The sequence below is a fragment of the Myxocyprinus asiaticus genome, chromosome 21 (genome assembly GCF_019703515.2).
Source record: "Myxocyprinus asiaticus isolate MX2 ecotype Aquarium Trade chromosome 21, UBuf_Myxa_2, whole genome shotgun sequence".
NCBI classification, from domain to species: domain Eukaryota; kingdom Metazoa; phylum Chordata; class Actinopteri; order Cypriniformes; family Catostomidae; genus Myxocyprinus; species Myxocyprinus asiaticus.
Window position 1 is genome coordinate 19,828,845 of NC_059364.1, and position 26,382 is coordinate 19,855,226.

Here is a 26,382-nt window from a genome sequence, read left to right on the forward strand (position 1 = left end):
TGACCTAAGCACAGATATTCGCCACTATGCCGCCCAAAAAGTCCCTGCTACTGTGAGAAGCAACTCGTGAACATGAGTGTTACTCAGACAGCAGTGGATGATTACCTTCTTACACAAGGCAGATCCCTCCAGAAGGCTTCAGATACCAGTGGGATCAAACTACAGGGCAGTTAATCTAAGCTTGGGCCAATCCGTGTGCATATGGAGGGCCACGCCAATGTGCACATCATGGACTCTCTAAATATGGCCTCTACCTACTAATAAATGATTTTATATAGACTCAAACGAATTTGTAATGGACAGACAAGCGTTACAGTTATTGCCACATAAAGTGTAAATATCTTTGACTATAGGCAGCAATCAAGATGTACTAATGAACACTTTCTTGAAAAAGAATTTTTTAAATCTCTTATATTTAGCTTTATAATCCTGTGCATTCTCATTTATTCGTGTCTTTAGAGGTTTACTCGGTGAGCAGAGTAACGTTTAAATCCCAAATAAAGCCAATATTTTACCACTAGGCGGTAATGCTCAACTGTAACCTACATGTACTTAATGCCAGGGAAGTATATGGCACAATTTGAATGTCAAGTTTACTACATGCTTTAGTGCAAAGACTAATGATTTTGACTAGGAAATTTAAATGGAATGAAACCTGTTTAATACACTAGCAGTGTCTAATTCTATTTCAATGTAAAATATACAGGAGGAAGTGTGCTGCAAACTGTGCCATAAACAGGGTTGGGAGGGTTACTTTTGAAATGTATTCCACTACAGATTACAGAATGCATGCTGTAAAATGTCATTTGTAATGTATTCCGTTAGATTACTCAAGGTCAGTAACGTATTCTAAATACTCTGGATTACTTCTTCAGCACTGGTAGATTTTTTCACTTGTTTTGACTATAAAAACTCTGCCAGTACAGTAAGACAAAATACACATTAAAAATACATTCTCAGAAAAACCTAAATATCTTATGCAGTGTTGTTTCTAAAACAAGATAAATCTAATTAATTGAAACAGGAAAACAATACAACAATTATTATCAGGAATATAATTTGTGCCCTAATGGCAAAGGTCTTACTATAAAAAAAATTAATTATGATCTAATGTGAATTTTCTTGATAAAAAAATATGATCGTGCCTGGTAACATGTGCATGTAAAATGGCTAGAAATAGCTTTTTAGCTTAGCGTAAAGCTGACAATTTACACAAGGTTTATTCTATTTCTTGTGCTCAAAACTTACTTAAACTTTCTTCTCTGTAACACATCATAAGAAACGTTTCACTGCTGTTCAAATGCACTTTGGATCACATAATTTATATGTATACATTTTTTCCATCTGAAAGGACTAAATATTAAATGAAACAAATTACAATAAAATGCAAAGTAATCTCTTCAGTAATCAAAATACTTTTTGAATGTAACTGTATTCTAATTACCAACGATTTAAATTGTAACTGTAGTGGAATACAGTTACTTATATTTTGTATTTTAAATACGTAATCCCGTTACATGTATTCCGTTACTCTCCAACACTGGCCATAAATATAAACACACTCGTGTTGTGTTTTGACTTGCAAATTAGCATTAAACTTTGCATAGTGGCTAACAAAGCAAGCTTTATATATATATAAAATAATGACCTACAAAAATCTACAGACCTGATATAGTAACAACAATATACAGGAACATAGATCAAACTAGAACAAATAGTTTATACCACAGAGCTGTTGCTAAAACAAAATTTACCAAAAGAGTAATTAACCCCTTAAACACATTTTTTTCTAATTTAAAAGCTCACCATTTAAACATACTGTGGACTTTTTGCAAAAACATTGTCAAATTATTTCAGAACACCCCTCCCCCCCCCCCCCCATTAAAAAAAAAAAAATAGGACTCATAATACTGTATATGTTTCCAATGTTATGATGAACATATATATTTTATATATATAAAATACAAATTTTTCCTAAATTCATTAGCATGTAATTCTGGTTCTGTTCACTCTATCTCCCTTTAACAAGTCTTATTGTTTTCACTAGATGGCAGCAAGTAGTAGAAATAATATTTTTTCCTCTTTCACCTTCCATCACAAAATGCAGATCTGGAATGTAGGTGGCGCTCTGACGCATCTCACCCCTTACAGATGTGCTCGTCCATAGACATTCAGTCTAATTATCAGTTCATGGAACACCCCCACTGTTTCATCAAATATCTAAGCCTCTGAGTGGACTAGAAGATTAATCTAGGTGTCAATAGAAATCTCCCATGAGATTCTCCCCTATGTGGTGATATAAAATATTTTATCACCAATAGGCAATAACATTTTTCTGATGATTTGTTTAGCATGCTTTTCCTGCGGGACTGCATATTTTGTTCTGGACATCTTAGATATAACATTTACACTGAATATTTCCATTAAATGGAAACACTTCAGTTTTTATTTCAAGAGATCCCATTGCAAAACTTGGGTTTGAATCTGACACTGCACATTCACTTACATTTATTGTATAAGACACAATTATTACACATTATACAAAAAACAAGAATATAATTCTTAAAATTTAGATCACCAACATTAAAAATATAGAAAAAGAAAAAAAACTGTAGAATTACAAATGATTTGTTGTTTGCAGTTAACAACGTAAGATGTTAATTTTGCTGATTTACAGTTGTTTACACTTATTCCTTACTTAGCTGTCCTGTGACAAAACTTCTGGAACAGGGATTAGAGCTTCCTTAATATCAAAGGCATCAATGATTTCCTGCAACAACAAAAAAAGATCAAGGATATTTATCATTTATCATAACAGTTTCATGGTAAATAACCATTATTTAAACATGGCAAACAACTTTCATTTTGTAATCCATCTTAAATAGCTCTGGAATTTTCAAATAATTTCCGTGGCAATTTTTGCCATTCAGAAAACCCTTTATTAATATTTGTTTTTAATTCCAACTCAAATTTGCTTGAATAGTGAAAATGTCAATCAAACACACAGTCATAAGGTACTCACCCTCCAGCTTGCCTGGCTGATGGAGACAACACATTGATGACGGACTGCAGATCCACCAGGCTCTATCTCACCTTCCTCTACTGGAGCTATCACACACAAATATTAAATATATAAATATCATCTGCAAGTAAATACACACTAAAAATGTATCTGTGCATCTGTCCCCTGAATGCAGAACCAAAACGGTGACTTGTTCATAAATGTATCAGCAATCTTACCTATACAAGGAAACTTATCCTTATTCAAGTACATCCTCGCCAGACCATCCTGAGGGTTATAAAAATAAACATTTAATTTGTATTATACTCCATTATGTGACCGATGTTGAAACTCCGCAGCTACTGTAGCCTCTTGACTCACCCTTATGAGAAAAGACGTATGGAAAATGTTTTCCACAGTCCGAGAGAAGGAATGGGGGTCGATGACGAATTCGTAATACGAAATGGGTAACTCAGCTGTTCCGAAAAAGGTTGATGGTGTTTTTTCATAGATTCTGCATTTAAAGAATTAAATCTGTGTTGTCAAGAACTACTAAGACAAATATGCTTACGGTCATCGGCGAAGTAACGGTGCAGACATGCAAGAATCCTTTCAACCTCCTTCTCTGTAGCCTCTTGGTGCGATTCTTCCATTTTCTTCAGCTGTGATGACAAGATATTTTGTTAACCCTAAAACAGGCAACATGCACCACAAGATACATACTCTTTAGTTTCTTATAGGGGTATGAGAACGAGTTTCTCACCCAGTCTTCTTACCATTTATCATAGTTGGGTCTGTTTTGAGTATGTGGGTCACATGACTTGGTTCAAATTGTTTGTGATCGTTAAGTCAGCCTGACCTAAAACCAACATGGCCGCCCATGGTGCAGGACATGCTGACTTTGTGATAATTAATTATATATTAATCTTACTTTTCTTCAGTAAAAAAAAAAAAAAAAAAAAACCTTTAAAACTGCTATTATTAAGATGCGGATGAAGAAAATTGTTCATGCTTTTGTTTAGCACATTTTGAAGTTTGCGTATCCCCTGAGATATGTTGCCAAATTAAGGGAAGAAAAAAGGGTTAATCCACTATATTACACATACACATTTATAACACTTACACATGTCATACATGCAACCTTAAAGCTAAACTTTTCTCAGTTTTGTTACAAACAGTGCTGGGTAGTAACAGATTGCATGTAATCTGGATTACGTAATCTGATTACAAAAATCACGTACTTGTAATTGGATTAAATTCAATTTTAAAATATTCGTAATCGGAGTACAGTTACTTTTTTATGGATTACATGATTACATATTAAGAAGGCAACGGCAGTGAATTGTTAATAATGTATTGATCACCCTAATCATTCTCTTGTTTTCAATCTTTTGCATTTTTCATTCTAAATCAGCATAACACTGATATAGCTAGCAACGCCATTGTTGTTGATTTTATGGTTATTAATTTTTGTTCATTTTAGAATCCTTTTATGTTGATTTTATTATTTTATGACCAATTAATATTTGTTATGTTTCTATTGTTTTATGCACTTAAAATGAACTTGTTGTCTCAGTGTTTTGAATTATAAACTTTGTCCATGCCCTGTCATTGCTGTTAGATTTAATATTTATTGTTTGTTAATTCATGTAATGTTTGATGATCTTTTTAAAAATGTCACAAGGCACTCTTTTTGTGAGGCTCTATTTGTTTGAAATAAAGAATGGAATACATTTTCTTTGTTATTGTACTTTTATGTTAAAATGATACAAGTTTATACTACTCAAATGCATGTGACATCAAATAAAATAGAATTAGGTTGGAAGTAATCAGATTAGATTACCCCCAAAAAATTTAATCAACAAGTTTACATTACTGGTTGCATTTTTTTGTCATGGAAATTGTAATCAGTATCTGATTACAATTCACAAGTAATCTGCGCACACACACACACATACACTCTCACACACACACACTCACTCGTATATGTTTGAAAATATGAGGAGAAGTCAGAAACTCATCATTTTTCGCATCAACTAAAACAGAAATATTGATGACTTAGACTTTTTTGCACCTTAATAGGGCAACATGTCCTGGGAGATACAACTCATAAAAATTATATAAATATATCAAATATATAAAAGATTATTTTAGATATGTTTTACTTAAGTCAAAATGATATAAAAAGTGACATGAAATGATTTCTTGCTAATTATTTTCAACTCTTGCCTGCTCTGGGGTTAATTTCAACATTACTTTTTGGCAGCCAACAGGAACTGGAACTAACCAGATAGATAACAAAAGATATTTGGAGAGAAAATGGATGCTTGCTTGTGCACACCTGAGTGGGGATAATTCGTTTTGCTTCTTTGCTGGGTGCTTTCCTTTGTCTTTCAACTCTCTGCCGTGGCGGGGGAGGCTCTGCCAAAAATGAGCCCAACCTTGAATAAAAAAAAATAAAAAAACATTAATGCAAATTTTATTTGTAAACTCTCCTAAAAGGCTATGAGAGGTATCTGCAAAAGATATAAACTTGTAGTAGGCTATTCATCACAACAAATCAGAACATTCTCCTTGTTAAAAGCTATGAACAAATATCTGATCTCTATACTTCACTTGACTAACTACAGACTTTACTCACATGTAGTGGAATGAAGGGGCTGTTTTGAAGCAGTACTCAGATCTTTTTGCAAGCTTCTGCCAGGCATCTTGTGGTAAATATCCATCGTTTCCATCTTGATTATCATCATCTTCCTCCAAACGATTCAGACCCATGAAGGACAACTAGAATGATCAACATGAAAATCAGTTCAGAGTGAAAGTGCAAAAGGTTACATTTATATTCTGAGCTGAAATACGAGATATGGCCTCTTCTTCTCCCTGTAACATACCAAATGCTCTGCAAATGCAGTAGGATCAAATGCAGAGCCTTCAGCATGTAGTTGGCTGGCCTTCTCCTTGCCCAGATCAGTGGCAAGTACCAAGAGTTGAGCGTCCAGTGCTGCTTCGCGAGCCTGTCTGACTGAAAGCAGAGACACACCACTGCAACCCCACAGAAGAAGATTCACGCAAACACCATAAAATCATCATACATAGAAACTGTGTTTGTAGAGGTGTGGCAAATCATGCATCCAATTAATGCACCGAATTGCAATAGTAGGTGCCAGAATATGGAGTGTGTATATTACCACTGGAAAACAGTTTGTTGGCCTCTTCTAAAACATCAGTGAGTTTATTGTTGGCAGGGCTCAACATGTCCTCACGATTTTCTGTGAACAAAAAGAACAACGCACTTTTCAAATATACTTTACACTACATTACTTTTGTAACTTAGAGCTGAAGTGTGTAATTTTTTCAGTGTTAAAATACTTTATCCTATACCAGCTTAATGTGAAGAGTCAGCTATAAGTAAGCAATTTGTGCATTTATTTTGCCGAAAAGAATAAAACACTGTGGACCGATTAAAAAAATGTATCTGTTTGTCTGGGTATCCCAACCAGCCCACCACAGCAAATTAGCTGAACCAATGGTGTGAGTTTGGGGGGGGCTATCTGTTTTGACCGACCAATGGAAGAAAACCTGTATGACAATAACAATTATTTTTGCAATTCCATTGCTCAGTAATTACACATTTTATCTTTAAATAGCAAACTGCATAAATAAAGCAAACTTTGACAGTCATACAGAGACGGAGATTTTGCAAATCTTATACTTACGTTGGACAGAATTGATCAGATCCCTGTACTTGCTTCTGATCTCTCTCCTGCGTGCTGGATCATCATCTTCCTCACTAATACCAGAGGGTCCGGCACCAATATCATCTTCATCACCAATATCACCAGCCCACTCTGGCCTGCTCCGCCCACCCACTCCATTGGATGGTCCTGCCTGCTCCTCTTGACTCCCTCGAGACTTCCTCTTCCGATCAGACATCTCCAGTGTTTGAAAAGCTGCTTGATTTTCTGTTCAGAAAGACACAGTAGTCAGGTCACGAATAAAAGAAAAACTTAAATTTTTAAAACTATGAATTTAAGTCCCAATAAAAACAAAAATTAAAACCATCTACCATCAGCCAAAATTATCTTTTACATTGATATGTTTTTACCCAAATTAAACAGCTTTCACCAAGGTATAGTATAGTATTGTACAGTATGTGGGACACTGAAAATAAATACTTTAACAGGACTCAACAATAAGAACCCGGTGCTGGTGTGAGATGGAACTGTCACTTGCACAAATGGGCCAGTACTGTATTGTCACAATGTCTTACGCTTGTTTATCATGTAAAAACATATATTTTTATTTGGTTTTGTGTGATGTATTGATTGTTATTGTGAATTCTGCTGATTTAAACTCATTACAAATGTTTATAGCTGGCTGATATAAATGAGGTTTCATTTAATAAAAATTGTGAAAATTACTTTTAAAAGAGTTGTAAGCATCAAAAGAAAAAATAATGTTTTTCATGGATTTACTTTATAATTGTATAATTTCTAGCTCTTATTGGAAATTAAAAACCTTATAAATTATTTGCATTAAATTGCTTTAAATATATATATTAGTTTTGCAATGGTATGAGATTTTCATGGTATGATAACCATCTCAGAAAATATCACGGTTTCACGGTATACAGTATTACACAATTATTATTATCAGTTACAATTACCCTTAAAGGAGTGAAAACAGAAGGTTTTTTTTTTTTTGGTTGAACAAACGCTTTACTATAATTGAAATTTGAAACAATTTTTTTTTTTTTATTGAAGTATGTGTAAAAAAAAAAGTCTCCCTTTTGAAAATACAATAAATAGAATAAGAAAGCTAACAGAATTATAAACATGACAAAAAATAGCATGTAACTATAACATGTTATATAACTAAAGCATGTTAGTTTACTTTAGTTAACTACTAAATGAAAAATAACATCAACTGTGTGAGCTTTTAAAGTAATGTCCTATGATAATTAACACATACTGTAGGTGTGCGACCGCACAGCCAGACTGCTCCTGTCTGTACCTTTAACTCAGTGGTTCTCAACTGGTTTTGCTTCAGGACCCAGATTTTACATTGGAAGTCAAGTGTCGAACCACCATAGTAAAAACATAACATGTATTTAATGCATCCTGGGTCGTATTTCCTTTTATGTTGCATAGTTTTGTTCATGGTTTTCAAGTACAAGGACATGCATCAAGTGACATTTTTGTTGTTGATGTCAAAATAAAATCAATATTTTTATATTATTTTCTCATAAACATGTTTTATAAATATAACAATATAAATGGTGTTACTAAAAATACATACATTTTTGTGAAAAGGTTGGCAAGTAAATATCTGAACTACTGAAAAGCAGAAAAAAAAACAATGTTTAACCTTGTTTTTTGTTGTTTTTTTTTTGGGGGGGGGGGGTTTGCTAATTCTTTTATAATTACTATGCATGCTGTTTTCATATTAAAAGAGAGAAAACGTGGGATTTTGTAATTTTAAAACATTATTTTGCACTACTTAAAATGAAATAAATTAAGGCAAAAGATGGTTAAACAAATGGTGAGCAGTCACAACATCTAAACATCCACATTCCCTTATACGTACGCACAGTATAAATACATTTTACGCTAAAAATTTACGTTGATTTAAAAAGAAATAATGCTGGACATGTCAACTCCCCCATGTGTTTCTGCTAATCACAAGGTAACGAGACAACAGTCCATGCTTCACAATGTATACCAACGAATCTTGCAGACATACGTCTTTTTAATAAGTTGGCTCATTAAACAATAAAGTAGGATAACTTGTATCTGGTGATCAGTGTAAATACAGAAATTAAAAGCCTTTGTACTAGTTGATGCTAGCCATATTTGTTGATTCCGGTCTTGCTATTCACTGCAGTTGATCTATAAACGCGATCAGGCTTAAAAAATAAAGCCAGTGAACAATCAACCAACACCGATGTATAGAAATCAGCAAATCATATTATACTACGTAAACTTACAAACTTTAAAACGTGCACAGTCCATCCCTGTCATTTGCATCAACCGTAAAAACTTCGCGGGACTTCAAGGAAGTTTATTTGCTTGCCATACGTCACTTCCGATAGCCTATATTTTTAGAGCGTGGTGATAGTTCGTGTATTTGATGCGATATTTTATTTTAAATGTAATATTTTGAAATGTAAAGAAGTATTTATATTGTACAGGTATAATTATACTGGGAAAATAAATACCATACACAAAATAAAAAATGGTCTGTCTATGTAAAGCAGATTTCTCACATTTTGTAAATGACGTTGAATTATATGTTAAAAATTCCATTTTAAAAAATGCACCGAAAACATGCAACAATATAAAGGAAATGCAATCGATGTAAAATTATTTTCTCTGTGATTATTTTCTCTGTAATGTTATTACGTGACTATGTACAAATACTTATTTTCTGTCTGACTGCAGATATTGTTGACTTTTGTATGACAAATTGCTTGCTATGTTCTAAATCGCTTTGGATAAAATTGTGTGCTGAATGACTAAATGTAAATGTATTCTTGTGTCATTTTTACCATATCGAAAATGCACAAAGTTATGAGTATGCGTTTTGTATCTTCAGCAATATAAGCTCATTAAATAAATATCTCCTGTGCAATAATATAATATTTGTGTGGACGAAAAGTGAAAAACAGATAAATAGCTATAGGACTTCTCATACAAATAGTTTCCGATCATAGAGTAGGGTGATTGTTAACTCCTCCCTTCTGCAGAGTAAAAAAAAAAAACGTTTAGGCCGCGTTTCAAAACTTAGAGAGTTTCCTACCTAGACAGCATTTCAATGTACCAAAATCGCAGCGAAAGTGCTGTCTAGGAAGGCGGATACTCATTTTTGACACCCAGCCATTCCGTGTCCGGAAATTAACAAACTCGTGATGTCAGGAGGAGTGGGAGAAAGAGACAGCACAAGAGAAATTAACGGTTATTTCGTATGATTTATGGACTATAGAGCTGACATTCGCGACCATGGAGTTAATAAGTGAGATGACCGTCGGAAGTGTTTTTAGAAGGTCGTGGATGACCGTTGGTCTAAAGTGAGAGTGTTACGCGTTTCACGCGCATCTTGTGCTTCCTATCCACATCGACTTTTATTTCTGCAAACATGACGCGACTTGCGCTGGAACAAGTGACCGATTTCGGCGATTTCACGAGAGGAAATGATTTAAAAGAGTTTTTAAAACAGGCGTACTCCAACATCTCCTCTGAAAACTGCCTGTCTGATGTTCGCGTGAGTCCAAATGGACGTCACATTCATGTTATTGTGCGTCAACCCAACAGTGGTCTCGTGACATATGATAAATATCTGAGACCCCATCTCATGCAGTCACAGAGACATGCTGATTTAGCGTTAACGCGGAATATGCCGATAGTGGATGTGATTTATATTGCCCAAAGCAAAGCGGATGACGGGGCCTCTGTCCTGGGAGTGATTTTTGAGAACGGAAAAGTGGAATTCTGGAAATTCCTGGAGTGCAAATCAGGCTGGCATTTACTACACACTGTGGATCTGTGTAACAGCCCCAGAGCAAAAGTGGTATCCGTGTGCATGTGTCAAAATTTCATTATATGGTGTGAAGAGAGACCCCAATCAGAGAGCTCCGGTAATGTGTGCAGCAACTTCAGATACTGCATATGCAAAAAGACTATAGAAGTCAATGAGGGGGGTGTCAATTTGGGCAGTGTGAAAATGGCATTGCACAATAATCCTCGATACATGGTCATCAGTTCTGGGGATTTAGCATACCTGCTGCCTGACATGAGGGAAACCTCTCCCGTGTATGCTTCCAAAGTGTTTCTAGCGTGGTCACCCGAGCATGATACTTTTAATGTGCATAGTGCTTGTATTGGGACACTTCTTATGAAAAGCTCAAACAAGGAATCTGACTTTAAGAGACTTGTTACAGACTGCATTGGCTTTCTCTCTTCCATTAATCCTCCAGATATATGTGGATTCTCACCTGCTGGTTTTGGAGATCTCCTACTTCTGCTCAGCAGTGGATGGGTGTGCATTTTGAAGAGGGACGGCAGTCTACAGAAGATATACAAATTGCCTGACAATTGCCTTAGTGCATGTGGGACATTAAATAGCCTGAATATATATAATGAAACCCTGGCACTAACAGTAGGCAGGACTCTCTTCTTAATCGATACAAAATGTGGTTTAGAATTGGAGAGAATAAGTCTGAAAAGAGAGGGCCTTCTGTTTATTAACTCTTTGGAAAGTCACTCTCCGCAAATGTTATCAGAGACAGGGCTATTTGTGGTCAAGCAAACAGAACTAGATGCTAAACCAAGGTCTTCGTCGACACATTCAGAAGCCATTGACTCCAGTGCACGCTTGGTTGAAGCTGTGTTTGAGGAGGCATGTAAATATTATCAGCAGAGAAGTCTTAGTAGCACACAGCTCACAGTGGAGAAGCTCAAAAAGGGGGGGATGTTTCAGGCTCCCATTTCACTAGCTGCCATCCTCAGGGATTACCTCAGCAACCAGAGGTCCAAAAGTGCTGAGAAAAATTCCTCAGGTCAAGAAAGGTTGATGCACTCGCTCGAATCCGAGCTTAGGAGTCTTGTTTTGCTAGAGGATGTTAAAACATCAATGGTTAAGGCCTCCAAGAAGGACTTGGAAAGCTATTGTGGAAGTCTGGTGCAGCAGGAAATATGCAGACTCCTCAGCTCTGAAATAGAGAAGGAAAACCTTCAATACCTGAACAGCATCTTCCATCTCTTTCCCACCGAATCCTGGCATGCCATGCAAGCTGTCCTGCATCTGAGGTGCAGCGGTGAGGGTTTGTTATCTTCCAAGGCCCCTGCTGAGTTGTGGAAAATCATTCTCAGCCCTGTCCAACCAACAGCAAACTTTGCTCACTGCAACGGTCAGCAGAAACACACTACGGTGAATGTAGCACTCCCTGTCTTTGAGCTGCTGTGCCACTCTATCTTCAAATTCCAGTCAAGCTGGCTGCCCAGGTTTCTCGAGCTGGCACAGCAGCAGGCTGGCGCTTCCTCTACCTCTTCATGGAGTTACAGTGTAAAGGAGAGCTCTGAGAGTTTGCCACTTTATAAACGGGCCTTGACAGTGCTCCCGTGCCAAGGGGCCAACCAACACCTTCAAGTGGAGCTGCTTTTGTGCAGTCAGAGGCCTAAAGCCATAATGCAGGCTTTGCAGATTCTCATGAAACAGGGCCAGTGGGAGCGGGTCACCCAAGTAGCTGAGAGGTTTTGCCGGCAGAGCCCACTTCTAAATAAAGAGATTTTCAGCACTCTGCTGTGTAAAGTGGCCCAACATAGGGACCTGGACCCATACTTGGACCTATTGTGGACCCTGTGCCCTGAGGACATGACTGTCACTAGCATACTTAATACAGTATTGAAAAACCTGCCTCCATCCACGCAGAACTCAGGACCATTTGAGGCCCTTGGCAGCCAGGTCACAATTGGCCTTCTGAAACCACTGCTGAGGAAAGTTCTCCAAAGGGAGACCAAACCTAGCCAGAGGTATGCAGATATCCTTCAGTCACCCACCACGCTTCCTCCACCTACTCCTCCACGCCAGGCAAAGGGACTGTCCAGAGCTGGTGCTGAGATGGACAGTGAGCTACAGGCATCTAAGCAGAGAACTCTCCCTGGTCCTCAAGTGACATCTTAAGCTGGTCCTCTTTGACTTTCTCCCTCACAAATCATATGGCTACCCTTCCTATAGAAAGTGGACTTCTATTCAATACTGATTTCCTGGTCTTAAGAAGTATTAATTACAATGCATGGTCTGAACAGAATAATGGGGCTTCTCTGAATCAGACGATTTTCATTAAAGCGATAGTACACCCTAAAATGAAAATGCTGTCGTTATTTACTCACCCTCGTATCATTCCAAACCTATTTGCTTTCTTTCTTCCATGGAACACAAAAGGATATGTTCTGCAAAATGTTTGGCGCTGTTACCATTCACTTTCATTGTATGGAATACAGATGCTAACATAAGTCTCTGTTTGTGTTCCATGGATAAAAGAAAGTAAAATGAGTTTGGAACAATGTAAGTGTGAGAAAATTACGACTTCACTTTATCCCTTTAACAATTAAAATTGTAAAGTACTAACTGCATTGTACAACTGTTTAATTACAGCTTGAATTATTACTGTTATAGACTGTAATATATGTTGTTGTAACGTTTATTTGGTTTACTGCATTTCATCATGTTTAGTTTATGGACTAGTCTGTTTTTTAACAGTATTCCTAATTCTCTTTTTTTCTAACCTTAAGAAATGTCCTTTTAATGAATCACCACATGCAGGCATGCTTTCACCCTGATCCTATTGGAAGGTCAGAGATGACTAAGCATTAACAGCTAATTGTCCTTATCTTCATTTCATGCTCTAGATAATTTATTTATAAGCCCTGATGTCTTTTTTGTTGTTTGTTTTTCTATTGACACTACAGTTGCCATCATATGCTGGTGTAATTATTTCAAGACAATCTCTTGTGAAGATCACAGCTAAGATTTATATTGGTCATTATTGAAGTGAGCAGGAAATGTACAGCAGCATATCATGTAATGTGCATGCTGATGTATCAAACTATTCAGACTTGGTAATTCAATGATACACATGCTAAATGCCTTACAAATGTGTTTTTAAAGGTTGCTCTTGTATCAACATATCCTTGACTTAGGACAGTGCTATTACAGGGATGTTAACATTGTAGAACGCAATTAAATGTGACTAATTAATTGCTGCCACTCAGTCGTTGTCGGCAAGATTTCCAGGTCTCTTCCTCAATCCAACAATTAAATGAGGAGCTATATTTCACTAAAGTGAGCAATTTCTGTCATGAAATATTGTGTAACTTCCCTCACAGACATCAAGGTTCATCATTAGTATACAAATAACTTCTGTTTTTTTGGTCAGAGAGGGGAATTCAGAATTCATACGAAGCCTGTGCAGCCGCACCCACTGCATTCCCTTAGGGCTAAGCAGAAGAAGCATTCATACAGCACTGCTTCAAATTGAATTGAACTAAATTCTATTATGCAGTAAATTAAAGTTTCAAACTAAAACACATAGCAGGGGCTTGTGCTGTCCTGAATCGGCTCAGCACAGCAAAATTGTATTTGGAGACCTGAAACCCTTTAAGTTACACTTCTTTCAGGGGCTTGTGTTGTATTGAATTGGCTCGGCACAGCTAAATTCTATTTGGAGGCCTAAAACCCTTTAAGTTACACTTCTTTCTCTTTGCAAACCACATGTGTGAACTAAGTATGACAGAGTATACAGAGGCCATTGAGTTTAAAAATTCCAAGTGGCTGCTTTGTTCACTGTGTACATTCTATGATCTAAAGGAATTACCTAAATGCACAGAAAATTAGATGCATTAGCCTATAAATAAATTAGATATCATTTTTAAAGGGATTGCTCACCCAAAAAAATGTAATTCTGTCATTGTTTACTCACCTTCTTGTTGATCCAAACCAGTATAACTTTTTCCCACAGAACACAAAGGAGATGTTAGGCAGAATGTTTGCCTCGGTCTTCATTTTTTATTGCATATTTTGTTTTTTTCACACAATGGAAGTGAATGGTGACTGAGGCTAACATTCTGCCTAACATCTCCTTTGTGTTCTGTGGGTTAAAGAAATTCATACTAGTTTGGAACAACATGATTGTGAGTAAATTTCACTTTTCGTTGAACTATGCCTTTAAGTTTGTGCGAATATGTTGGGGTAATTTTAAAAACAATTTATGCACATGTACTAATAAGTATTAGACAAACCTGTGCTAAATTCTGTCTGCTGAGGTTGATTGATCCATTTGATCAACTTGTTTGAATAATCATTCCAAGGCTTGGCATTGTTTAATGCTAAGAGAGCACATGAAATCATTTTTCCATGTACTGCACATAACATGAGAGAAAATGGATTTACATAATATCAAGACCAATTGCACGGTTATCCCTGGTATGCCCCTGTTAGCACACGTCTAAGTGTCCATGACACTTTATAATACAAATGCTTAGTAGACCTACTCTAATCTGACAAAATTTCTTTCATTCAAATTAAGTCAGTTTCATTCAGCCAATATAATTTAGTTGGATTAGGTCAAATCAATGCGCTATAGTAGTGTTAACTCAACATTATTAGGTTTGTCAGACAAGTGTTACTAATGTTTAATACATTTTCTTATTTTGGTCCTACTTAACTTGTTTTATTAATTATTAGTATATGCCTGGTGAGTAAGTATAAGGACAGTTTAACTGTTGCACTGTCATTTTGATAGCAACTGCTTATAGAGCTAAGCAGCCCTCAGATCAGAGGTCACTTGAAAGTGCAAGTCAATCCTCAAACTAACCACAAGTGCCAATCTTCACCACAATGGTAACCCCCAAAACTCCAGCCTAACAGACACACTTTTTAAATCCCAAAAAAATCAAGTTGTGACAAAATGTTCTAGAAATGTGTTGATTTAGTTCATTTTAATTAAGTAAACTGAACAACCTGCAAACATCCTATTTCAAACAATATTCTGGCACACTTTTAAACTGAAGTCTTTTTCAAGCTGTACAACACTAATGCTTTTTGAAAGCTACTATACTACATTACTTTCTAAACATGTAACATTTTCATCAGAGTATCAAACTCGTGAATAAAGTCTGTTCTGTGTGATAGCTGTTCCTTTCTCCTAAGCAGCAAAGATATGTGTGGAATGCTTGTTCCACTGCACTAGCACTGACTTCTCCCTGATCTGCACACTGCTGTCATGGCAGTTGTGTCATGTGGCCGCTGTTACAGGACAGAGTGGTTGCTGGTGGGGAGGGGGTTCTAGAGGGGTCATCTTTACAGCAAACAAACAAGTTCAGCATGGTAGTATGAGCACCTTTATTGCAATCAAAGAGTTGTGGTTAATTCATGAGGCTAGACAGAAATGTTTAACAAGACAGAGGTAAATGCACCTCTAGACCATACCTCTTCAAAGAAAGGTGATAACACTTGGTGCAAGGTAAAACAGTCTCCAGTTATTAATTGGCTAGTTAAAGAATTCCTCATTAAAACAGTCATCTGATAGAAATGTTTGGTCTTAAAAAAAAAAAACATTCACATTTTCAATGTCAGCAGTATGTCTATAACAGCATATCAATATTTCATATTGAAAATGTGGCATAAATAAATCCCTTGCCTGTAAGACCACATAAAGTGCTTTCTAAAACATGAACTTACAAGGTTGTCTTATAATAATAACAACACACACACACACACACACACAAATGTATTACAGTAGTTGCAATTTGTACTTTTCATTAATCAAACTATAAAATGCTCAAATAATTTTGTCACAAGAAACCATATTTATGATATATTCCACTGCACTAGAAGTGTCTTCTTTGGCATTATGTTTCCTACATTCATTGTCTACAGCAGGACAATCTAGTTTTGTTTATATGCTTATAATATAGCGGCCTATTATCTAAACCCCCAATATTTGTAGCCCAGGTAATTTCATAAATACACTATTACTACAATATTTTCAAACATCAAACACACTATGAAGAAATGAAAAAAAAAAATAAATAAAAATATATATATATATATATATATATATATATATATAATTTTTAAAGTGAACATTTTTTATATTAAGAATTCTTCATTGTATAATATAATATCATAATATTAGCCTAAATTAGGGATGTAATAGTTAAGGTTTCACATGGTTTGGTTTTCATTTTTCAAAGAGCCACTTTCTCCCACATTCATTGCAATAAAGAAAACAGGTAAGATCAGTTCTGTTGTCACTGTCAAAGACACTGTCATTATAAACTCCATGAGCGTTCAACATCACACTCAACTGAGATACTATGTTCCAAAACAAGAGAGATTTATCCACTATTTAGTCCAAAACTGCTCCAGTGAGAAGCCATAAAGATTTGTTCACCCTCTTTAGTGTTTTGCGGTGGTATAACGCAGCTCACTAATTAGCATTTGCATGGTGTCTCAACACCTTTATTGCAGGATAAACTATTCTTTTTCCTGTTATGACTTTTCATGACAAGCAAATATCTCTGTTAAGCTATTCAAATGAGTTTTACAGATTTGCGCTGATGAGTGACTTTCAGGTGAGATTGAGCAAGCATTCTTGATTGACAGGCCACGCGTGTGCACACATGCTGTTTCTATGAACGCGCCCGCCACTCTCATTAAACATAAGCTGTGCTCAGATATTCTTTGTTTATTTAATTCGTTACATCCTTTTGCAGATTATTTCCCCTTCTAACTGTGCTGTGATACCGTAAATAAAGGAACACCTCAGTTGAATTCATGCACATTTGATAGGCTATTGATAAATATATTTTTTATGATGAAATCATAACGCGGGACGCTAAAGATGGCTCGAGGGCCGCATGCGGATTTTTTGTATCGTTGGATCTTTGGTGTAGAAAGACTTAACTAAATTGTGCCCAAGACAAAAATGACCAAAACGGCAACTGCGAGTGGGGTAGCCAATGGGGTGGTCAGGCTTCGGTCCATGGTGGCCACGGCCACCCCTGGTCACCCCCTAGCTCCGCCCCTGCCCACGTGCCACGTGTTGAGTAGCGCTGCCAGCGCATGCAACGCTACGTAAAGAGACCTTGTCCAAAAAAGAACGATTCATAGCATTTATGGATTAATGTGATTGGACAGCTAATAATTAACATCAGAAAAATGCAGCCTCTGACTTAAAGTCATTTACGCAAACCTGGAGATATTAACATGATTTGACAATAGAGGTCACTGTTTCCCCAAACGTTGCAAATGTACAGTTCTATCTTTCTCATTGGTAATTTGTACTCATGACAGAAAAGATCTCGCAACCCAGCAGACAATGATCAGCAACCCACTTTTGGGTCGTGACCCAGTGGTTGAGAAACCCTGGTCTACAGTACAGAGGAAAGGTGAAATGCAGTAACTACACATTTTGTCAAAATTTAGACAATGCAGGATTTGGCTCACCTAAAGTCTAAAAATTGCAGTAACTACAATAAAACCATAAACTTTGAAGCAATTTTCTCAGCTTCAGTGTTGTCCAAGTTGTCCACTGTGTTTTGCCTTTTGTAGGCCAGTACTGTACAGAAAAATACTTATAATAAAAACCTAAACACATAACTAGAATTTAAAATTCTCAAATGTAGGTGTGTATGTGTTTTGAGTAAATGTTCATTGATCACTTGGTCAGTGTGCATAAGTTAAACTTTACAGTCTTTATAAATATTAATTATTTAAAGGTCAGTAATGGGGCGCGTGGTAAATTGTGCGTGGATCGCGGAGAGTAGCATGAGCCCCCCATGCTGTGAGTCTCCGCAGGGTCTTGCACAGCGAGCCACGTGATAAAATGCGCGGATTGAATGTCTCAGAAGCGGAGGCAACTGAGACTTGTCCTCCGCCACTTGGATTGAGGTGAGTAACCGCGCCACTATGAGGACCTACTAAGTAGTGGGAATTGGGTATTCCAAATTGGGAGAAAAAGGGGATAAAATGAAAAACATATAAAAAAAAAAAATTAAAAAAAAGGATTATGATAAGTCGAGGGCTAGGAGCTGCGTCAACATCGGCGAGGCTTTTCAGCGATGGAGAGACCTTCGAGAGGTAAAAGGCTTGAAGACGGATGCAGAAGTTGCTCTTTTTCTTCTCGATAGGTGGGTAACATAAATTTTGCTATGTTTCACAGAACCCATATATGCTGTTGTTGTGATGTTAGATTTAGTAGCAGAAGAGTTGTGTGTCTGGAGCTGGTGTGCATAAAACCGTTTTATCTTCTCTGCAAGTTATCTCAGCAGCAGCAACTTACTGTAGCAAATGTTTGCTAACCCACTACATAGCTAACGTTATTTTCATTATTTGCTGTGTTGTTGTTCATTCTAATCGTCTAATGGTATTTGTCCACACAACATTTGCAAAAGGTTTTATAGCCACGAAGATTTAAAAACACATATTTGGTAGCACCCTCTTCGGTCACTGTGGTAAAATCAAACTAAACAACCAACTCTCGCTAGTTGCTGTGTTATGTATGCTGTTTTTGTGCTTGCTGGTCTGTCGTTTATTAATGTATCAGATTATTACTTTGCTTCAGCTATGAGAAAGAGGCCTCCACTTCCACGCCTTAAGGCCCAAACATGCGGGGGGGGGGTTGTTTTGGCAGTTGAGTTCGAATATCAACAGTGTTTCTCAGGAATTGCTGAGTGCACCTTTAAGCACTGAATATGGGTTGTTTCCCATTTTTCATTGATGAAGATTTGAGTTGAGCCCTGGGAAAAGGATTCACCATGATGTGGTTGTTCCTGTACAAAGAGATATCAGAAACCATTTGAATTGATTAATTTCACCATCTGCTTCTTTTTTTAAGGTGTAAAGCAAGTAATGCTCTGATTTAGAGTATGGCAAGTCATGATCTACCACAATACATTTAGAAAACTAATAAGATAACTTACTCATAAACATCTGCATACTTCATCCTGCGGTAGTATTTGGCCAGCTTAACTGAGAAAATTATGCTGGGGATGAGGAATAGCATACACCAGCCCAAACTGAACCAAAAAGAATTCTGAGAACAGAGATGGGTCATAAAACACAGCAGTTCGACAGAAGTCCAATAGCCCATTGTTAAGGATTTATTATATGAAAATCTTGACCTCTTATAAATCTATATGCACTGTAAAAAAAAAAGAACCAAAAAACGCTAGCGATGATTCTGGATTGAACAATTCTTACCAAAGCCGCCACAAAATGACCACAGACTAGTTTTGCTGATCTATCTATTGCTTCAACTGCAGGCCCACAGCGACCCACCCTCTCTGTAATCTGACACAATACAACACAATAATATGAGGTCAGCAACAAGTTTGTTTAATATTATTTGACACCTTGAATATAAATAAATAGGTGAATATATATTTGAACATGTACCGTTTGATTTGCCCATTGAACGTATGCCAGAAAAATGTCCAACTGACAGTCTATGAATGTCCTGCTCATCTGCAGAAAAGGAGGAACAATTATTGTTATAATAGGCCTACTATGAGTCAGATTTATTTTATGTAATACATAATTTCTACAGTAATCATGTTGACTGATTTAGCTAAATATATCCCTTATCTTGCAGCACTTACACTTTTCACTATTTGTGATATGTTGTAGTTCAGGACGTCCTGAGCATAGTCAACTTTCAGGAGAACATTCTCCACAGTTGCCTAGAAAATAAATTAACAACAATTTGCTAACCAGTGTATAGCAGTGGTTTTATTTGTTAAAATGTAAAAAAAAAAAAAAAAAAAGGGCATTTTTAAAGTGAGAACCATAAAGAATTCAAATTTAATTTTTTTTTTTTTTTTTTTTACATTTTAACAAATAAAACCACTGCTAATGCACTGCTATACACTGGTTAGCAAATTGTTGTTCATGCTAGTCACACAGAAGACAATATACAGTATGTACATTTATGTATACTACATCCTATGTATTATGCAGCATTGCAGAGCTTTGGCAACAATAATGATTCCAGTGTTTACTTGCATTGATTTGTGAGGCTATTCCACTAAGATTCTTAATGGTGGAGTTCAGCTCCAGCTGCAAAGAAGAACATAATGTATGTCACTGTAAACCAAAGCAAATGATGCAAACTAGTGGAGTGCTTAGAATAAACATGTCTTTGTTTATCAAGACAACACTTTGTAATTAATTAATTCCTTAAATGTTAATGTCACATTGAACTGAAATTCAGATTCTGGGTACTATTTTTTCGTGTTGTTTTAACATACCAGCAAGGGCAAAATGGTAGAAGTAATCCCAGTCTGGAGGGCTCGCAGATCTTTAGCTTCACCATGCAGTTCATTTCTGATAATTTGGTTGCTCTGAAAGACACAAATAACCGTCACAGTCTGTCTCCCTCGTTTTCTTCAAGGACTCTTATTTTGAAGTATCTCCCATAGTTCACTGCCCTCATCACTTCCATCTGTTTCTTATTATCCTCACCTGTATTCCACCTGTGTTCCTTTTGTATAAATAGCCTCTAGTTTTGCCCACTCCTTTGTCAGTCCTTAAAGTGTTACGTTGAGTTATCGAAGTATTGCTATATTGTTAAATTGTTTCCTTGATTTGCTATTTTGTTATGTTAGCTCTAGCATTTGTTCCACTCCAGCGTTTGTTCCACTCCAGCGTTTATAATTAAAGGATTGAAAGAATCCACTCCTGTGTCTCCTCTCTTCCTCTTCCACTCCTAGACACCCAACGTTACAGAAGGACTGACCTACAAAGAGTACAGATTTACTTACCTGTTCCTCCCAACGTCCTCCTCACAAGACTCTAAGCGATCCCACTTATCCTCCTCTCCCAGAAAGCCAGACCCCGACAAGCACAACACATTTAGTCATGGAGCTGATTGGTCCTTTAATGGAATTATTTAGACAAAACCTTCCTCTCCTGGATTATACCATCAAATTCTGTCAACTCATCGCTTCCTCCACTGTCTCGGACCCCTACCTCTGTGCCATCTATGGAATGGGCTTAAACTTCCATCATCCCACAGCCCTTCCGCAAGTGGAGAATATTCCCTTTTTAGAATATGTCTGAGCCACGCTGTCCTTACATCTCCTCACACCTCTAACGAATCCTCCTTCCAAGCCTTCCACGACTCCTCCTTCCACACCTGCCAGGGTCAACGAGCCAGCGCCCTCGCCTGCCACGGTCAAAGAGCCAGCGCCCACGCCTGCCACGGTCAATGAGCCAGCGCCCACGTCTGCCACGGTCAACCAGCCAGCGCCCACGCCTGTAGCCTCGACTGCCACAGAGCCAGTGCCTGTAGCCTCGACCGCCGTAGAGCCAGTGCCTGTAGCCTCGACCGCCCCAGAGCCAGCTGTCGCCAATTTAATAGACCTGGACTTGCTCCCCACCCTAGTTCCCACCCTGACTACCCTTCATCCTCCGCTGGTTCCAGCCAGCTTAATGGAGACTCTGGTTCCATCCAGTACCCTGGCCCTTCGTCCTCTGCTGGCTCCACTCAAAACATTTGCTCCTCCTCCTCCTCCTTGTCAGCCGGCTCCTCCCACATCACCAGCTCGACCTTCACTCCCTGCAAAACCACAGGCAAGGGGATCTGTCGACCCTCCGACTCCACCTAGGCCCTCCGATCCCTCAACACCTCGGTTCTACGTCCCTTCGTCTCCACCGTAGGCCATCAGCCTATCAGCATCACCGGGGTCCCTCATCCCCCCAGCTCCTCCTTGGTCCAGCGGTCACCTGGCTCTGCCTTCAGCTCCACCAGGGACCTCCTCCCCTCCAGCTCCGCTTTGGTCCTCAGTCCCACCGGCTCCGCCTCAGTCCTCCGATCCCCCAGCTCTGCCTCGGACCTCCGAGCCTTTGGCGCTGCCTCGGTCCTCCGAGCCCCCGCCTCCACCATGGTCCTTCGAGCCTTCGGCTATGCTCCGGGCACTAAGATCCCCAGTTCCGCCCCTCGAGCCTCTCACGGCTCTGTCTTCCATGGCTCCGCCCCTCAAGCCTCCCATGGTTCCGCCCTTACAGCCTTCCATGGCTCCGCCTGCCTTTGTCGAGCCTCTCCTAGCTCCGCCCTCAGACTCTTCCACGTCTCCTCCTCCAGCGGTTCCGCCTCCTGACCCAGTCCCTGCCCTGTGGCTGCCTCCCAGGGTTCCGGATCCATTCCCAGCCCTGAAGCCACACCCCAGGCCCCCGGATCATCCTCCTTGGATCCTTCTTCACCTTCTGCGTCACCCTACCCTCCTCATCCCTCTTTGGGCACCAAGAGCCCCCTTTAAGGGGGGGGGTAATGTCACAGTCTGTCTCCCTCATCTTCTTCAAGGACTCTTATTTTGAAGTTTTCCCCCAGACTACATCTCCCATAGTTCACTGCCCTCATCACTTTCATCTGTTTCTTATTATCCTCCTGTATTCCATTCCCTCATTAGTTCCTTTTGTATAAATATCCTCTAGTTTTGCCCATTCCTTTGTCAGTCCTTGAAGTGTTACGTTGAGTTATCGAAGTATTGCTATCTTGTTAAAGTGTTTCCTTGATTTGCTATTTTGTTATGTTAGCTCTAGCGTTTGTTCCACTCCAGCGTTTATAATTAAAGGATTGAAAGAATCCACTCCTGCATCTCCTCTCTTCCTCTTCCACTCCTAGACACTCAACGTTACAATAACTGTATGTGAGTCCCCTCATTCACACTCCAGAACAGGAAGGCATTAGATCAAGACAATAACATTACTCACCTGTTTGGAAGCCAAGACATCCAAACTTTCTGCAGCCAAGCTCAAATTAGTCTCTGAAACATTAGTGATCTGAAAAATAAAATAATAAAATATTAGAAGCTTCACCAAGATTAATGCCTTTTGAAATTAGATGCCAAGCCCCATGTGTACAAATTATCCTTGATTTATTTTTGTTTTTATTTGTGCTACTGTTCTGTGCTTCACTGGGTACCTGCTGCATAATGCTGCCACATTTCATAGTACTGGCACTGCCAGAGAAGTTTCGTAGCTGGTACTTTATCTCCGGAGTGAGGATTGTGATATTTGCAATGTTGATTTGTGCCTGCTCAAAGGTCCGATAGATCTGCCCTGTGTACTGTTGAGAATCAGCAGGTTGAACTGTTATTAGAGTCTGATAAGTAAAAACTATTTAGAGATTATCAACAATTATCTTTAAAAATCAGCATTTACAAAAGAGTAATTTCTTACCGGTGAAACATTTAAAATAATATTTAGGTCGATAAGCTCATTCAGATGAAGTGTGGTCCATAAAGGCTTATTCATTTGGCAATCACTGGAAACGAGAAATGTATATAATATTTTGCACTGCCTTAAGTCATCTCATTCCATGCACACGGCACCTTATTTGTTGTATTTTTTTTATATTTCAATTTTTTTGCATTAATTTGTATGTTATTATACTTTTATTTTTACATGTGTCTCTTTCATTTACAACTTTTTAATATAAAGGGATAGTTCACCCAAATATCAAAATTCTTTAATCATTTACTCACCCTCATGCCATCCCAGACGTGTATGACCTCCTTTCTTCTGCAGGATACAAACGAAGATTTTTAGAACAATATCTCAGCTCTGTTGGTTCTTACAATGCAAGTGAATGGTGACCAGACATTTGAAGCTCTAAAAATCACAAAGGCAGTGTAAAACGAATCCATAAGACTCCAGAAGTTAAATTCATATCTTCAGAAGTGATATGATTGGTGTGGGTGACAAACAGATCAATATTTAAGTCCTTTTTTTACCATAAATCTCCACCTTCACTTTCACATTCACAAAGTGGAGATTTATCGTAAAAAAGGACTTAAATATTAACCTGTTTCTCACCCACACCTATCATTTCGCTTCTGAAGATATGATTTAACCACTGGAGTCTTATGGATTACTTTTATGTGGCCTATATGTGATTTCTGGCGCTTCAAAGGTCTGGTCACCATTTACTTGCATTGTATGGCCCAACAGAGCTTAGATATTATTCTAAAAATAGTAATTTGTGTTCAGCAGAAGAAAGAAAGTCATACACATCTGGGATGGCATGAGGGTAAATGATGAGAAAATTTTCATTTTCGGGTGAACAATCCCTTTAATAAACTATACTATTTATTGTACACAAAGAACAAAACTGCACAATGAAAAATAATGCAGATATGACAATCATTAGTTATGCTGCCTTCTGTGACTTACCTGTACACATTGGCAATTGTCAGGTTTGTCTTTAAATTCAGAGTCCTAGCCAGGTCAAACCCTTGAATCAGCCCTGGAGTATCAACAACCTTATAAAACACACACACACACACACACACACACACACACACACACACATTAGCTATAAATAATATAATTTAGCATATGATATGATACAATATGAAGGCTGAACCAACATTTGGAAAGTACCAAAGAGACGAATCTCTTGGCAAACTGAACAAAGTCATACTGACACAATGAGTCATCATTGCTGAAAATACCTTGATGAGTTCATTGTTCTCCCATGGTTTACAGACAAGGCTGTAAGTATTCCCTCCTACAATGAAAAGTATCAGCACCACTATCATGCAGATCCAGGAGACCAGGAAGCTGAAACCTACTCCTCTACATGGACATAATTGCAGAGGAAATAACTGCAGCTCCAATTATATATTTTATTGTACTGTATATCACAATGGAATGCACTGTAACAGGGTAGTTCACATGAAATACTACTGGGAAATACTTTTGATATGGCCAGCGACAAAACAAACTATTTAAAACCACATTTTGCCCATTATTTTATAAATATTTTTCATGACCTCGTATTAATAAAAAGACTACATGGAATAAGTTTACTTTTAAAAATTAATTATATCACACCACTTAAAATGAACTTGCGAAGGCAAAAATGTGATTAAAAATTTTGAGATTGTACTCACATCATGAAAAATATTCCTCCACAGTTGGATGTGCAGGAACGTTCGGTGGGTTTATCTTTGGGCTGTAGTCCAACTGGACCCAGCAGCAGACCCAGCAAATTACATACCACCACCAACAAGATCAGACAGCTCAGAATCAATCCAACAGCCCAGCTATAAACAAACAAAACATGTTTACATTTTACTTTGAATGGGAGATATTGATGGGACACAAACTTGCCAATAACAGAGAATCATGTAAAATTAAGGATACAAAATGGTGAGGAAATTACCTGATTTTCCTTGACTTCTCAAACAGTGGAGAATAATTTGAAATAGATCTCTGCATGTCAGTTAATGGGCTTGAGATATTCTTCAGGGCACCAAGAGGAAGATCTTTAGACACGCCTGAGATCTGGATTTTTAATTTTTCAAGCTCCCATAGAGCCACTTTGAAAAGCAAAAGATAAGACATTAACAACTAGACTGATCAGCAAATTATAAAGATATACAGTATACAAACATTAGCCTACACTACTTAACCTTTAAGTAAATAAACATTCATGGGTTTATATGGTCTTATCAAATGCAACACATTCACACTGGTTGTTTGGTTACCAGAAAGCAGCTTTACATACAGTATAATATCCAAAAAGTATTACTACAAACAAATTGTCCAGGTCACTAAACAACACACTTACCGAGCACACTTTGCCTGGTCTCATTTCTCACCTTCTGTGGAATGCTGTCAAAAAAGTCTCTCCCCTGGGAAACAGAAATTAATAACACTGACCAAATTGCTCTGCTTTAATGTGTCAATAGGGAAAATCTATTTTATATTTCTAAAGATTCCTTTTGTAATTAGAATAGAAGTAGAAAAGGGAGTCCTGCAACAGAGGGGATGGCCCCCACAGAGCCTGGATCTCAACATCTCTGACTCAGTCTGGC

General features: G+C 37.8%; 3 protein-coding genes across 3 annotated transcripts in view; 1 reads left to right on the plus strand and 2 right to left on the minus strand.

Moving 5' to 3' along the window:
• Window positions 1-2,491: 2,491 nt before the first annotated feature.
• Window positions 2,492-9,100, minus strand: nsmce4a (NSE4 homolog A, SMC5-SMC6 complex component). The gene is made up of 11 exons (XM_051647792.1): window positions 8,988-9,100; window positions 6,718-6,963; window positions 6,190-6,270; window positions 5,893-6,023; window positions 5,643-5,785; window positions 5,343-5,442; window positions 3,573-3,663; window positions 3,383-3,477; window positions 3,241-3,289; window positions 3,023-3,108; window positions 2,492-2,770 (listed from the first exon to the last, which is right to left on the minus strand). The coding sequence occupies exons 2-11, from the start codon at window positions 6,932-6,934 to the stop codon at window positions 2,699-2,701; spliced, it is 1,065 nt and encodes a 354-aa protein (XP_051503752.1). The 5' UTR covers window positions 6,935-6,963; window positions 8,988-9,100; the 3' UTR covers window positions 2,492-2,698.
• Window positions 9,101-9,901: 801 nt separating this feature from the next.
• On the plus strand, window positions 9,902-13,769 carry LOC127412228 (BLOC-2 complex member HPS6). The gene has a single exon (XM_051648441.1). The coding sequence runs from the start codon at window positions 10,136-10,138 to the stop codon at window positions 12,677-12,679; it is 2,544 nt and encodes an 847-aa protein (XP_051504401.1). The 5' UTR covers window positions 9,902-10,135; the 3' UTR covers window positions 12,680-13,769.
• A 125-nt stretch (window positions 13,770-13,894) lies between these two features.
• The window catches only part of prom2 (prominin 2), a 34,369-nt gene continuing 21,881 nt past the window's right edge, over window positions 13,895-26,382 (minus strand). The window contains exons 10-24 of the mRNA XM_051648442.1: window positions 26,136-26,199; window positions 25,728-25,884; window positions 25,456-25,608; window positions 25,015-25,138; window positions 24,734-24,822; window positions 23,741-23,825; window positions 23,484-23,627; window positions 23,273-23,341; window positions 20,809-20,901; window positions 20,564-20,617; window positions 20,161-20,241; window positions 19,958-20,026; window positions 19,763-19,852; window positions 19,483-19,595; window positions 13,895-19,332 (exon numbers count right to left, since the gene is read on the minus strand). Coding sequence (XP_051504402.1) covers window positions 19,242-19,332; window positions 19,483-19,595; window positions 19,763-19,852; window positions 19,958-20,026; window positions 20,161-20,241; window positions 20,564-20,617; window positions 20,809-20,901; window positions 23,273-23,341; window positions 23,484-23,627; window positions 23,741-23,825; window positions 24,734-24,822; window positions 25,015-25,138; window positions 25,456-25,608; window positions 25,728-25,884; window positions 26,136-26,199 — 1,476 coding nt within the window. The 3' untranslated portion in view covers window positions 13,895-19,241. The remainder of the gene's footprint in view (window positions 19,333-19,482; window positions 19,596-19,762; window positions 19,853-19,957; window positions 20,027-20,160; window positions 20,242-20,563; window positions 20,618-20,808; window positions 20,902-23,272; window positions 23,342-23,483; window positions 23,628-23,740; window positions 23,826-24,733; window positions 24,823-25,014; window positions 25,139-25,455; window positions 25,609-25,727; window positions 25,885-26,135; window positions 26,200-26,382) is intronic.

Excerpts from the sequence above, each read along its gene's own strand:
- nsmce4a (XM_051647792.1), bottom strand. The coding sequence starts at position 6,934 with ATGTCTGATCGGAAGAGGAAGTCTCGAGGGAGTCAAGAGGAGCAGGCA. Across the intron at positions 3,664-5,342 it reads AACGAATTATCCCCACTCAG|CTGAAGAAAATGGAAGAATC; the intron begins GTGTGCACAAGC and ends TTGTCATCACAG. Across the intron at positions 2,771-3,022 it reads TCAGCCAGGCAAGCTGGAGG|GAAATCATTGATGCCTTTGA; the intron begins GTGAGTACCTTA and ends TTGTTGTTGCAG.
- LOC127412228 (XM_051648441.1), top strand. The coding sequence starts at position 10,136 with ATGACGCGACTTGCGCTGGAACAAGTGACCGATTTCGGCGATTTCACG.